At 28.5% G+C, this 16,191-nt stretch overlaps 1 protein-coding gene across 1 annotated transcript; it reads right to left on the bottom strand.

Moving 5' to 3' along the window:
- Positions 1–394: 394 nt before the first annotated feature.
- On the bottom strand, positions 395–6,064 carry LOC114166458 (ABC transporter C family member 8-like). The gene is made up of 11 exons (XM_028051195.1): positions 3,870–6,064; positions 3,440–3,760; positions 3,260–3,346; positions 2,586–3,182; positions 2,352–2,516; positions 1,959–2,253; positions 1,651–1,865; positions 1,244–1,549; positions 1,076–1,139; positions 746–985; positions 395–659 (listed from the first exon to the last, which is right to left on the bottom strand). Exons 1-11 carry the CDS (start codon positions 5,847–5,849, stop codon positions 553–555), a joined length of 4,377 nt encoding a protein of 1,458 aa, XP_027906996.1. The 5' UTR covers positions 5,850–6,064; the 3' UTR covers positions 395–552.
- Between the last annotated feature and the right edge of the window lie 10,127 nt (positions 6,065–16,191).

The raw sequence follows: 16,191 nt of genomic DNA, 5'->3' as shown, positions 1-16,191 counted from the left end.
TATAATTGTAAGAAATTATTTTTATTATGACCGGGTAATCAAAGTTTGTATTAAGGTTTTCTATCAATCTATTTTATTCCAATAAAAATTATTTAATATATTTGAAAAATAAATTAATTTACATTTTAAATGTTGAAATTTAAAAATACATTTACACGTAATGAGTTTCACTCTTGTTTATCATAAGTCATTTCTTTCTCTTCTACGCCACGCAATATAATTATTATTGCAAAATCTATATACGGAAAATCTTCACTACGTAGGATGCATTTGAATTTCAAGTAGAGTACTTGAATAAAATATTCATATATATATATATATATATATATATATATATATATATAGTATTTTGTTATTACATTTGACACTCTCTTTGTTTTAAAAGAATTAGAAATTATTGGAAATAATCTAAATAATATAATGAAATCATCCAAACATATATACACAACCTTCTAAAATATCAATTACTTAGTTTTCTTTCCATTTATTTGTTCTCTCTTTTCCTATCCACAAACGCAATCTTACTATTCAATGTTGCTGCAAACAAATATTTTAGGAGGAATTCTTGCTGCAACTGGCCCAATATTCAGCTACCAGTTTAGAGAATGAAGAATCGGTGTCCATTAGTTTTAAAGGCTCATCATATTCCACCATTTTCCCTAAGTAACCACAAAAAATATATTAGATAACTAACAGTGTAAGCAGTGTATAGAAAAAAGGAGGAAAAAAGAAGGAAGGAACATACCATAGGAGAGGACCATAACCATGTCACTGTCTATAACAGTTGGAACCCTGTGAGCCACTGTAATAACTGTGCATTCTTCAAACTCTTGTCTGATAATTCTTTGAAGAATTGCATCCGTGGCAGAGTCAATGGAGGCAGTAGCTTCATCCAGAACAAGAATTCTGTTCCTCTTAAGCAGTACTCTCCCAAGACAAAACAGTTGTCGTTGTCCCAAACTCCAATTTCCACCTTCATCACTCACTGTACAACCATTCTCAATCAGACTTCAATGCCTAATTTCTTCCAAAATCTTAATTTCTGAATCACTGTAAGTGTGTGAAGTTTACTCACCCTTAGAGTCTAAGAGATTTGGAAGATGGCTGATAGTTTCCTTAAGCTGACATTTCTCTAAAGCCTGTATGCAAATCAAACATTATCAAACATGTGCTTAGCATAAGCTCAAGGAGAACATAAAGGTGTTAAAAAACCAATTTTGAACAGCAGAAGTAGTCCATTTACCTTCCATATGTCATCATCTGAGTACAGGCCTAAAGGGTCCAAGTTGGTTCTGATGCTGCCCTTGAAAAGAGTTGGTTCTTGAGGGATGATGCTTAGTTTCATTCTCAAATCCCTCAACCCCATTGAGCATATGTTTATCCCATCTATCAGAATATCACCGCTTGCTGGCTCAACTAAGCGAAACAAGGCACTTATCAGTGTACTTTTTCCACTTCCTGTTCTTCCTACAACTCCCACTCTACTCCCTTCCCTAAAGGTGCAAGTGATACCCTTAAGCACTAATGGAGCATTAGGACGGTATCTAATCTGAGACCAGACACAAAAATATTCATCAGACACAGAAGGTTTAAGGATGAAACTTTATTAAAACAAAGCAAAAAGATTGAAAGAGAAGGATGAAACTTTACTTCTAAGGCTTGAAGGTCAATCCTGCCTTTGGAAGGCCATGAAGAGGGAGGTTGGTGGTCCTTCACAATAGCAGGAGGCTCTGATGGTAAGTGAATGAATTGCTTGATTCTCTCAACAGAGATAAGATAGTTTAATAAGCTGCAATACCATCGAGTCCAAAATATGATTGATGATGTCAAGGTTAATGCGTAAGAGAGAGATAACCCCACAAGACCTGCACAATGCAAGAACATTTTGAAAAGTTAAAAGCCTGTTAATAACTTGCATAAAGATTTATCTTGGTAATTGACCTCTGAAGTAATATTACCTGAGGACACGTATCCCTGAGGAAATAGAACAAGTAGCAAAGCTACAGTGATGGCTGTCAAATTTTGAAGTGCTTCAATCCTTAAAAGTAACCATTCCATGGTCACATTAGAATGAAAAAAAAGTGTTGCGTCTGTGTCCACAAGCTTTAAGTAATTCTTAAAGAAACTTTCTACCATATTGAATGCTCTTACAGTAACCACACCAAGAGATGTCTCAGTTGCAAAATTCATCACAGGAGCTTTTGTGATTCCATTGATCCTCATTAATTCCCTAGACGAGGCTTGATAATATACCTTTTTTAAGAGGAGGAAAGATAAAAAAAAAAAAATAGCTTTTTGAGTTAAGCAGGAATGAGAAATAGAAAAGTACAAAAAATTGAAACTGGGTAAACCTGAACATATTTGGATGCAACTAGAGCAGCAATGGCAACGATGACAACTGGCCAAGTTACTAAAACAATTATGCAAATTGTCACCAGAATTTCAACTGCTACACATGCTACAAAGGTAATCGAATATGGTATATCAAAGTCCAAATTACTTAAATCTGACGAGGCCTGCAAGAGAGATAAAGTGGATCAAAATTTTGAATGACTAAAATGATGATCAGTGATATGAAATCTTACTCTCGTTAAAATCCTTCCTACAGGGGTTGAGTCAAAGAACAACATAGGAGCATTGAAGATAGCAGTATTGAAATTTGTGAAGAAAGCTTTTGAAGCTTTTAATCCGAGGTAAGAGGTCAAGAGAGCCCTTATATATATAAACCCAGCACTAGCAAATGAAATTAATGAGTACAACCCAATCAAAGTGACACTATTTATTTTTGGAATTTCAATGGCTAAAGCAAGCCAAACCGTTGATGCAGCCTGCAAAGCAACAAAAGCAAATTGTACCAACATTATCCCAAACAGCATCAATGAACCTCTGGAAATGGAAATATAATCCCAGAATGTCTTTAAGCCAACATCACCAATCTCTTTTTCTTCTTCTTGTGTAAGCTGTATCCCAAGTCGACCCTCTGTTGAAATCTCCCCCTCATTCTGATTTTTAGTGCGATAAACATTCTCAGACTCTTCTTCTCTGTAAGTTTTGTTCTCATTCTTCGGATCCACCTCTATAATTGCTTCCTTGTGAGCACTCACAAGTTCTTCAAATGCAGTCCCAGCTGTTAAGAGATTCTCATAATTTCCTGATTGAGTAACTTTTCCACCTTCCATTACCTAAAATATGAGTCATAACATCTCATGTTAATTATGCACGAATGTAATGTAATAGGTATCCAAATGAGATACTTTACCAGGATTGTATCAACTTCTGATAGAAACTCCACTTGATGTGTCACAAGAATGACTGTTTTCCCTCTTAGAGCCGTCATTACACAGTCCTGCAAGCATGTACACACAAGTGGTTTGATTCACTGAAGTGGCAATAACAGTTCCATTAAAGTTAAGAATCTAATAGTGTGAGAGCTTCTTACTTTGAAAAGGATAGCAGCAGTGTGAGCATCAACTGCACTGAAAGGGTCATCGAGGAGATAAATGTCAGCATCGTTGTAGACAGCACGAGCTAGTTGAATCCTTTGCTTTTGTCCTCCACTCATGTTAATCCCTCGCTGACCTATTTCTGTATGATCACCATGGCTAAAATCATTGATATCCTTGTCCAAAGCACAAACTTTAATGGCACTCTCATATCTTGTTTTCTCCATTGGCTTCCCGAAGAGTATATTATCTCGAAGCGTCCCACTTTGTATCCAAGAAGTTTGAGAAACATATGCTATGTTGCCGAACACATTAACCTATTTTCCATCATTCAGAAGTTTCACAGAGAAAAAAAGAGTATTAGATACAAAGAATATCTGCATGAAAATGACATGTCATAAAGCTAAACTTGTTTGCTTAACTCACAGTTCCTGAGATCTTGGGAATCTCTCCTAGTATTGCATACAAAAGAGAAGATTTTCCAGCTCCAACTGGCCCACAAACTGCAACTTTCTGTCCCCATTTGATTTCTAAATTCAGATCTCTCAATGTTGGGGACACTGATTCATGGTCCCAAATGAAGTTGCCAGCTTGGATTTCTACCGCATTAGTTGAACTTCGGTTTATATAGCTTCTGTTACCATCACTGGTATCTAGTTCTTCATCAAACAAAAAGGTATTGAGACGATCAAAAGATACCTTAATTTGGATCATAACAGATAGAGCCTCCGGAATCATTCGAACAGGTTCTCCCAAGTTCCTCAACGTTGCAAGAACAGTAAAAATGGTCCCAGCATTCAATGGAGCACTATTGAAAACAACACAACCGAGGAAAACAACAGCAGAAACGATGGTAGGAGACATCCAATATAAAAATGACCCATAAGCTTTCAACATCTGTGCCTTAGATAGCCAAACGAACTCTTTCGCACGAAGGTTCTCAACCAAATTCTTGAATTTGTCTTCCCAGGACTGCAACTTGATGATTTTCATGCTATTGAGTATTTCTGAAGTTGCTCTAAGACGCTCGTCCTGTGAAATCATGAACTGTGCCATGCACTTTTGCAGTATCTTGGCAATTGGCACATTGATAAATCCACATATAAGAAGAGGGACTAAACCAGGAAGCGCACCAACTCCCACAACTCCATAAAGGATAGTGATAGATAGAAGAAGTTGCAACGTACATGCCCAGGTTAGATGAAACCACCATGGACATTCTCCCATGCGATACGCATCAACAGCAATGTAATTCACAATTTCTCCTGTTGAGTGTCTTGTTCTTGCTGAGCTTGAAAGTTTTAGTTGTTTTTCATACACTGCCACCATCAGAGCTGATCTCATCTTCAATCCTGACCTCCTGGAACAAAAGTACCAGTGTCTCTGGGACACAGATTCAACTACTTTGGAGAGAATAAGAAAACCCACTATGGTAAGACCTTCTCTGAGAGCTGTATCCCCAGAATCCCTACTATTTGAAAAGTTGACAAAAGCATAGAGTATTAAAGGAGAAACAGTCACAGCAATGGTTCTGAACAATGCGTAAACAGCTATTAATATGTTCTCTTTTAAGTGAGTTCTAACAATGGACCAAAACACCAAGTTCTTGGTGTTGTTTTCGCTTCTCTCCGTCACAAGGGATTGGCATGCATGCATGAAGTTTTGGTGGGACAAGTCTGCTTTATCTTCAGAAAGAAGGGAAGGGATATCTTCAAGAGACAGTGGCTTTGAGTAACCCAAACTGAGTAAGGAGTTAACCCAAGAGAAAGTCAACTTGCTCAGAAAGGAAGCACGACCTAGTCCTGTTTCTTCTGTGTCAACTTCCTGAGCTAACAATGGCTCAGATAAATTTCCTTGCTCACTTTGAGTGACAAAGTAACCAAGGTTTTGAAGGGCACAGAAGAGAAGAAGCATCTGTAAGAGCCATTGTAGGAGATCGAAAATTTCTATGGTATGGTTTCTAAACAAAATTTGAATGTGGAGAGCTGAAACAAGTGCACAGGAACATGCCCACCAGAGAGAGTTTAGAACTTTGATCCATTTGTGTGTCTGAAGAAGCAAAGAAACTGCAAAAGAAGTCCAAACAAATCCTCTTACAACGCATGTAGCCATGGAGTTCCCAGTTTTGGCTATGAGATTCCACAAACCAATACCGTAAAACACAATGCTAGTGATAGCACAACAGATACAAACAGTAAGGAAAAACCTGCTTTTTCTATGACTTCCATTTATAAAATTTCTTGTGATTAAACTGAGAATCGTGGAAGCGTAGAAGACACAGACGAAGATTAGATTTATGGTGTCTATTGTGGTCCTTTGCGTACAGAAAGAAGTGAGCTCAAAATGCTTCAGACAATTCCATGAGAAATCATCAGCGTATCCATTGAAGATCATCATCATCATCATAAAATATTGATCAACACTTTTAGAAGCAGCAACTCACGGTTGAAAAACTTAAGAAGAAGCTCATATGAAAATCAACGATCTCAAAAACGAGACAAAGACATGGTTTGCATGAAAAGGAAGCTTCCACAATCTCCTTCAGGAAAGAACTGAGTAGTGTTGTTGTGTGACATGAATGGTGCAGAAAAGAAAGAAATGTTGGTACATGTTACTGTAAAAGAAATAATTGGCATAATGAGTGTGCCCCCCACCTTGTATACGCGCATACAAAGAAAAATACAGGCATGATTTGAGTGGAAGAAGCATAGTGCACTCCAAAAGTTAGCCAATTATTGAGATTGTATTTGAGTCCTGGCAAATTTTTACATTTTTGGTGGGTCGTTCATCTATAACAATATATAAAGGGGATTCCCCTTTTTGTGTCCACTTTTCAAAATACCGATTTTACCCTTTAAATATAATAATTTATTAAATTTTTTAAAATTGACCGTTACTTTTACAAAAATTTTATAAAATCAGATGTCTCTGCTTCTTCTTTATTTATTAATGGTTATTCTTTTCTCTGTTCTGATATATTTCACTTTATTTTTAATAAATATAATTCTAATATATATATATATTAACTTAATAACATTATCATATTATCACCTACTAATATAATATCACGTATATTTAAAAAATATATACACACAGGCGCGATAGCGCCTGTGTTACGCTAGTCTCTCTTAACGTGGATCATTTAAAATTTTCTGGTAATACACAGTTCATTGTAAATTTTAATAGAAAAAACCGTTCGGGAGCATCTGAGTAAAAGTCTGAAATATAATAAATAAAATTAAACACTATATAAAATAAAAAATCATAATATCATTATCTTAAAATTTTAGATTAAAATGGTGTTAAATGTGTGTACACATAATATCATTATCTTAAAATTTTAGATCAAAATGATATTAAATGTGTGTAAGAACGTAGAATCACAATTTTTAATGAAAACAACCATATAACTCCAAATTATTAGCTGAATCCAACTAGATATAGAAAACTTACTCTACTTTAAAGTGATATATAATTGGTTAGAATTAATTTTTTAAAAAAAAAAATTAAAGAGTAAAAAATTAACTTTGAATGAGATTCTCCAACATAGAATTATTAAATTAATTAATTTCTGTATTTTTATATTTTTAGAAATTTCTAATTCAGTTTCTAATACATTTTTATGGTTTATTATTATTTAATTAAATTAAAATTTTTAATTGAGACTTTGTTGTCTAGTTTTTTTGTTAATGTGATAGTCAATTGAGTGATGTGGTTATTAACTTAGTTACATGATTATTACATTGCATCGTTGTCATGATATCTAAAGATAAAAATAATAATAAAGAGTAGTGATTTTTAAAAAAATAAACTCGATTATTTCATTAAGTGATTCTATTATAATTTTTTAATTTTTTAATTTTTTAATCTTTTAATTGTTTATGAATTTATCTCGAGAGAATTTTGTTTCAAATAAAAATTCGATTGAAGCAATGTTCCAAATGCAAACTTACAAAATTTTAAAAAATAGTTTATCATTCATGCAAAATCCCTTGTGAATAGAAGTAGGTGAGATTAAAAAGTTGAAAAAGTATGTCTAGGAAAACAATTGTTTAAGAACGTGTTGAATTGTCTCATTCAGCTATATCACTGGTTTCATAATATCTCTGTATTATGTAAAATAATTTGGAAATAAGTAAAATTAATGGTGTATCTTAGTATAAATTATAAAAATTGCCTTAACTTTTGTGTGAAACAAAAATTAACGACAAATCATAATCCAATCCAACTATCATGACATGACTCGACTCATCATAACACTGTTATTTTGTCAATGTTTATTATTTTTTATTTTTTTAAACTTATTTATCTTTTGAATTATTTTTTTAAATTTCATAAAGAAATGCATTCACTCACATATTATTTGTAAGTAAAAATCAAACCTTTGCATGGTGACAAGTTGCATGGTCATTGCACGTGAAGAAAGTGGAAACAATGATGAGAGTGTCTAGATCAAAATATTTTAAGATAAATATTGGATGCAATTTTAAAAAGTTAGAGATATTTCATTTGAAACAAAAAGAAATTACAATAATAATATAAATAGTTTTAATTCAGTTATTTTATTTTTATTTTATTAATAATTAATATAATTAAAAACATATTTGCTTTTTAATAATGTTCATGTAATTTTATATTATTATTAGTATATTATTTTTTAAAAAACTTACTAATAACTTTAAATTCATAAAACATTAATAGATAATTTTTTTAAACTATTTATATATTAATATTATTTTTTTTGTTAAATATATGGTATAATTAGTTAAATTAATTCACTATTGTAAAATTTAAGTAAAATTAATGATTTTTTTATTAATATATAATGGGATCTAAAGAGTGTCCGTTGGGAATCGAAAAATATTTTAAAATAAATATTAGATTCAATTTAAAAATAGTTTAAAGATAATTCTTTTCAATATCAAAATTACAATATTAATATAATTATTTTAATTCAGTTATTTTTATTTAAAATGTATTAATATTTCAAATAATTAAAAGATATATTTAATTTTAGTAATGCTCATGTATTCTCTTTAAAAATACAATATTAATATATTAATTTTTTAAAATTATACTAATATTTTAAATTTATAAAAAATTAAGAGATATTTTGAAAATTATTTATATATTATTTTTTTAACAAATATATAATATAATTACTTCAGTTAATTTAACTATTATAGTCAATATATAAGAAACCCTATATTTCAATTAGATAATTTTTTTCAAAAGAAAAAGATAAATTGATTCTTTATCTTATGAGAATTTGAGAAAAACAAACAACACAAATTAACTAAGTATTTAAGTAAAAAAAAATATTTTTAATGAGTTATTTTTAGTTTTTTTAATTTAGTAGAAAAAAAATTGTTTATCATAATTTTTAGATGCTTGTTTAATTAAAAAAAATAAACTAAAAACAAGCGGATGTTGGAAACTATTTTGAAAGACACAAAAAGTTGCATTTATTGAAATAAAAAAAATAATAGTTTTCATAATTGTCACAATCTCTATTATTTTGAGGTTAAATATGAGATAAGAGGCTCTCATAAAGTAGAATGAGAAACTCACAAAATTGAGATTTTCTAGGTATTCATGTGTAAGAAATTGTACAGTGCGAATAAGTATTGAATGGTCAATTGCTTCCTGCACCCCCATTTTTCAAGTATTAAAGTGTTAGAAATAGTAAAGTACCAAGAAGTTTTGAATGGGCAATTGCTTCCTACACCCCCTAATTTTTTCATACACCTCCAAGTGGGTGTGGCGGGTTGTTCTTGTTGTTAAGTGAGATTTAAAATGATGCGAAGTAACAATATATTGGATTTAAAATGAGTGAAGTTGATGATGGAGAACAAATAGTTCAAACATAGCGGATTATACAATTCAAATGTATTATAGATTATATAATACAGAATGTAATTTATGTTATAAATTGTATAATTTGGAATATAATTTTAACTTATAGATTATACAATTTAGAATAGAATTTGCATTTTAATTATATAATTCGAAATCCGAAATGTAATTTTACGTTATGAATTACATTTTAAGTAATGAGAATTTTTCACTTTCTAATGAATTCTTAAGACTAAATTCACCTAAACAATTTTGCAACACCATTCAGACAAGTAGTCAAAAGTGCTTGCCAATTTGGAAAATATTTGTTCCTTTGATTTTGCTGAAGAATGTTAAAAGCTGAACAACAAAACTAAGTGCTTTATGGAAAAGAGTGTAACTGATAGAACAAAAAGAAAATGGCACCAAAAATTGGAGGGTGGAAGAAGCAATAATTTGGCCAAGAGACAGTAGCCATTGTTCAACATATTTGATGTTTTTGTGACTTTACTGATGGAGCTGAATTTGTCTTACTAGTAAAGTCTGCAACAGTATGTAATAGTTAAATGATGGCCAAAATATCAAATCCAAAGAAAACATAAAAGAATAGGAAAAATTATATCTATATTCTCTTAGGTGACATTGGTTAGGTCTACAGAAAAGTTTTACTGAGAAGATACAACACTAATGAAACTTGAATCTAATCACATAAGGTATTAACACCATTCTCAATCCAAAACCTTAAGATAATAAGTTTATGGGTCTTTATCCTTATATAGTGCTCAACTTTCTCATTTCTAACCAACGTGAGACTTAAACTCATACTTAGATTCCTAACAACATCTTTTAAATAATTTTAAAATATAAAAAAGTGAAAATATAAAAAAATGAAAAATTACTTAAAAGATGTTACCTAAAAAATAAAAAATAAGAGAAATTTGTTGTTTAGATCCAAACTAGTGTAATGTTGGTGTCAAAATCAGAGTGATAAAACATTTCCTATAGAAGCAGGTTGAGAATTGAGACATAGATAAAGTAGTTATGTGCAGTTTTGGTAACAATAAAGGTGCTTTGATTTCATAATTTGAGAGACAGAAGGTGGAACATATGAGGATGTAACATGTCCACCTTACTTGGGAGAAATTTCATGTGGCACAAGTGGTCCACCCATCATGCCATTGCATTATTGAGTGTGAGATATACACTTTGGTGGGGACTTTTCTTCTTTTTTTTTTCTCTTTCATATTTTAATTTTATACTCCTTTAAATGGAGGTAGGTTTGTGAATGAAGTGTTATGATGCTTGCCAAATCCATCACCATTTATTTCTACTTGTTTCATATACAAAACATAGGATTAGGGAGTGCAAATAATATATCCTCATGCTCCACCACCCACCTTCTATTCTTCACTCATAACATTAAGATATTTTTCTTTCTCTATATGTTTTAGTTTTTAGATTTTTATGTGAAATTGGAATTTTTTTTTTTTTTATAGTTGATACAATCTGATTTCCAAATTTTAACCCAACTCCTTTAAAAAAAAAAATTAATGTGTCATATATGTTTTAAATGATATCTGAGTTGTTTACACATCCTAAGAACAAATGTCAGCATATAATACCATTTAACAAATTTGAAGATGTGCAATCTCAGACTGACTGGAAAAATATAATGTACATGGGAGATCCTTAACGGTTACAATGAAACCTTCATGGGGTTTATTAATATTTATGAAATAATAAAAATTACCTCCAAAGGTAGTAATGAGAGGATCGAATCCAAATAATATAAAATAGGGTTGAGTGGTCATAGGGGCAACTTTTTCTGATTTTTATACTTACGTATACATTGTGTTAAGTTAAGACTAACTTGAGCGTCGTAATAATTGTAGATACCCACTACTTGCAGGTACCCACCCTCTCGAAGGATCACACTTTCTAGTGGCCAAAAAACAGTCAAATATAAGAGGAAGAGAATTTGCATCTAAATTTAAAGGCTAAAATCATATTTAATTCTTAGATTTATATTTAATTTAATCAAAAAGTTTATATTTAATTTAATCAATACAATAAAATGATTTTTTTTTCTAGTATCGGGCTATTGTGATACTATATTAAAGTAGTTAAATACCTTTATATTTAAATTGATTTATCAATTTCTAATTTTGTTGCCACTAATCAAAATTTAACATGCTTTGAGTTGGGAGGCATGTACCCCAAATTAGGAAGACAGAGGTAGGAAAGGAAAAGAATTATGTAATACAAAATAAGTGATAAAAGAAATTCAAGGTAGGTATAAAAAAATTTAAATGTGGAAGATAAATTTGGTGACTAATATTTATAATTCTGAACACCATTTTTAAGGTTCAGTTTCGAACTCTAATGTAATAATAATAATAATAATTATAAGGTTTAATTTTTATTTCTATTACTGATTTAGAGTATATTTCATAGATTAAGCACGTAAGTGAAGTGGGCTTCATAAAATAGTTATAAGTCACTTTCAAAACCGAAAATAATTTAATACATTTCGAAAAAAAAAAATTGTTGAAAACAAGCATTGTACTCAAATTATTGTAGTTGTTTTTCTTTGAGTAGGTTAAAAAAAATTCCCAAATATTTTATTTTACCAGTAATCCATTATTCACTATATTAGTTCACCCGGTATGCAAATTACTGATAGGTTTAATTTTTATTTCTATTATTCCTAAAAGAAATTCAATCTCTTTTATATAGTCCTACCAAACTAACAACATATTTTCTTTTGACCAAATATTTCATCTACATTTTTTTCTTAATTCACTTATTTAAACATCGTGACTTTTTACTAATCATTATGATTTTTCCTGTTTAGAACTACCAAATCAAATATCAATAAACAAAGAAAAATAACAAAATTTAAAGGGAAATTAGGTCAAAATATTGAGTGTAGAAATAAAATATGTGATATCATCGATTCAACTAATCTTATTAAAATAAGTTATTGATAAATTTATTATCGAATATTCTTAAGATATTGATTTTAGACGTGTTTGATACGAAAGGTTTTCTGTGTTATATAAGTTTTTTTTTTATTCTCAATTTATTTCTCGGTCTATTTTAAATAAGTGGAGAAAATAAACTTGAACATATGTAGAAGAATAAAGTTTAACTGTTCTAACTTTTTTAGAAAGAAAAATCATTATACAGATATTTTTAACTTTTCTATTTAGAAAATGAAATTGATTATAAATAGTATAATATTATTTTACCTATTCTAAAACTATGATATCTATGATGACGACATTTATTTGATTTCTTATGCAAACATTATGTTAAAAAATAAACATTAAAATTTTTTTATTAATAATCAGCGATGAAAAATTGATAATCATTATAATCACCAATTAAGACATTAATTTATAAAATAAAAAATAATTGATGATTATTATAAATAACAAATTATAATTGATCTCTAAATTAAGTTTTAAAAATTTAGTTATCAAGGTTTTTAACTATTAAATAAAATTGATCATTATATATTAGTTACCAAGATTTTGTCTATCAAAATAATTAATTTATAACTTTTTATAATTTAGGTTTTGATCATTATATAATTTTTTATTCATAATGATAATCATAATAGTAATCAATAATTTTTATTTTATAAATTAGTATATATATTAATCAATATAATGACTAACAATTACTTGACTGTTAATAAATTTTTTTTATAATGAAAGTATTTCCAAACAATGGATAGTATATAGATTAGAAACACGAGTGCTACATTTTACTTACTAATTTAACTTATAAAATAACATTCATGAAATTGAATTTCTGGTCAGTTTTTTAATGTTTATACGTTTAAGATTTGATGAATGTGATGCAATATCATAGATATGTTAGAACGTTATAATATCAGTTTAGGGTTGTGTGCAACACTATTTTCTTTTAATATTGCATAGTGGGGTGCTCGAGTAAGATTAATTAACCTCCTTGTAGTTGAATTTTTGAATCGTGTGTGATGCCATTGAGTATGGAACACGCTTCTATAATGAACCAAAAAAAAAAGTATAGAACTGCATCATTTTCTGGTTCCTAGTAAAAGCAAAAGACAAAATCGACAGCAGACAATGATTTTTCTTTCCCAATTATTCATGGATTTGTCAAGTTAACACAGTGATTCCTTATTTTGTAAACAATTTACTCAATAATAATTAATTTATTTTTTATAAAATAATGATATTTTAACTTTTTTTATTCATTTTAACTCATCACTTCAATTACTATTAGATCATTGCATTGTATCACTAAAAAAAATTAAAATAAATATCTAACAATGATTTAAATAATAAATTAAAATACTTTTACTTTTTGATATACAGAAGATTTTACATATATGAAAAATTAAGGTGTGAAATAGATTAACTATATTTTTCATTTTCTGAAATGATTACTGAGTTAAATAATATATTTTCATTTGAATTTAACCGTTTTGAAATATTCAAGAATTTTATACTATTTAAAAGTTCGAAATCAACGATAATTTAAAAATATTTTTTTCTTTCAATTATTTGACACGTTTCTTAAAAATAAAACAATATAATTTTTATATTTCAAAATAAATAATATTTTATGTTGACTATTTGAGATTAAAATATTAATACTATAAAAAAGTTTTATTATAAAAAACAGACAATACCTTATAATGTTTCTTTATATTGACCAAAACTTTTCTAGTCATCAATTATGGATATCCGGCAATATTGCATAGATAAAAGACAATTAAAATACATCATTTCCATTAACACTTGAATAGACTTTTAAAATTATAAAACAAAAAATTTAACATGAATCTACCTCAATTGTTACCTCAACATATTTTCAAACACTATTTATTTTGATCTTTATCATTTAAATTACATTCAATTTCTTATATTATTTATCACTAAAAAACCTTTCGTTCTAAAACCGGATAAAATACTTTCATAACTTTTTAACATAAGATATAATATATAAATTCATTGTAATTTTGCTCTAAACAAGGAATAATATCAACTATATTTTGAACACTTTTAAATATCAATCACAAAATTGAATTTCAGGGTAAAATCATGCAATCTAACCATTAATAAACTAATAATTAATTACATTAATTTTGTTAAATATTTTTGTATTACAAATATTTTACAAAAATAATGATATAAGTATATTATATTATAATAAATAAATTATTATTGAAATGTAATAGTATAATTATTTTATGAAACGAAAAAAAAAATGGTAGATCGAAGAACTCTTGTATCTTACAATTGTTATATATTAAATGTTAATTATTGTTGGGTGGAACATATTTGAAATTAAAAATTAATCATAATTTCTTAAACTTATAACTAATAATATTTTTATATCTTTAATAAAATCAAGTTGTGAACTTTGACATATATTATACTGACGTTTCCAAATCTATGAATCATTTATCATTATATAAAAAAATATTAAAAATTAAAAATTAAATTAAATAATATAAAATAAAAATAAAAATTACATTAAATTCATGATAAAAATCATATTTCACAAAAATAATCAAATTATATTTACTGTCAAAAAATCTAAATACATGAAATCAAACTATATCTATTGTACTTTAAAGTACAATGTTAATCACTTATATTATTTTTCACAAATGAAAGTTAAATTAACTGGTTTATCAACAAAATAATTTTTTTCACCAAAAATATAAGAATCTGTTAATTCGATAAAAAATGTTAAAAATTAATTAATGAATGTATGCCACTAATTTACTGTTCCATAAAATTAAATAAATAAAAAATAATAACCAACATGATGCAAATATCATGTGATAAACACTAGTTAGTATTAAATGTAGTGAAGATGCTCATTTATATTAATATAAGAATGGTAAGGTCTTGTGAATAGCTTGAAAATGTTGACTAACACTAACCATTTTGAATGTTCATTTATGTGCAATACGTTGCACCAGTCAAACGTCAACATTCTTAAGCTCCAGTCATATAAAGTTATAATTGTTTTTTTATTCAATTTACTGTTAATATATGAGTTTCTTTCACTGATACAATTTTTTTTTTCATTTTTGATTAATTTTTAAAAGTTATTACTAATAAAATCATACATGACAATTTATGATTAACAAAAAAACATTTTCTTGTACAATCATTCCTGATCCCAGAATATGATTTTATTTTATAACTTCCTTAGTTAATATCTTTAGAACACTGAATAATAAAAGTTTTGTACAAAAGAACCCTTTATAAAGTTGAAAAATAATTATTGATTGTTTGGTAACATTTTAATTATCATGGTAATATAAATAATTATTATATTTGCCAAGTGTCTGTCCCTTGTTATTTATTTTAATCGAAATTTAATAAAAAAAGTTTAGTAGGTTCGAAAGCCATGGGACACGATCCGGGATACGTGGTGTCAAAATTCAAATATACTAACACGACGTCGTTTAGTCAGTGTATATATACCCTGTGATTTTATCCGTTCCGTTAACAATAAAAATTATGAAGTCCTTTAAAAATCAATTAGGTGGTGATAATGATAATATAAATTTATTTACATTTGTGTAAACTTTTTAAAAAATACACTACAAATAAAATTTTATTTTCATACACTAAAAATACACTACAAGTGCAGAATAACATCTCACCACATTACAAATCATTCACATTTTCATACAATTAATTACCCATTTTTGAAGGAACTATTAAATAAAAATTATTTGATATTGTTGTTATATTGAAGAAGAAAGAAGGTGAGTGGATCCCATGACATATTTAGTATTGAATGATGCAATGTAACGGTGACGTGACGGTGCATTTTAAAAGTTTAACCGCTGCGCCATTTATGGCCAAATCCAAAACACATTCAATGCGTTCAGAGA

Source organism: Vigna unguiculata, chromosome 10 (genome assembly GCF_004118075.2).
Source record: "Vigna unguiculata cultivar IT97K-499-35 chromosome 10, ASM411807v1, whole genome shotgun sequence".
NCBI classification, from domain to species: Eukaryota; Viridiplantae; Streptophyta; class Magnoliopsida; order Fabales; family Fabaceae; genus Vigna; species Vigna unguiculata.
This window is presented reverse-complemented; position numbering and strand designations above follow the sequence as displayed.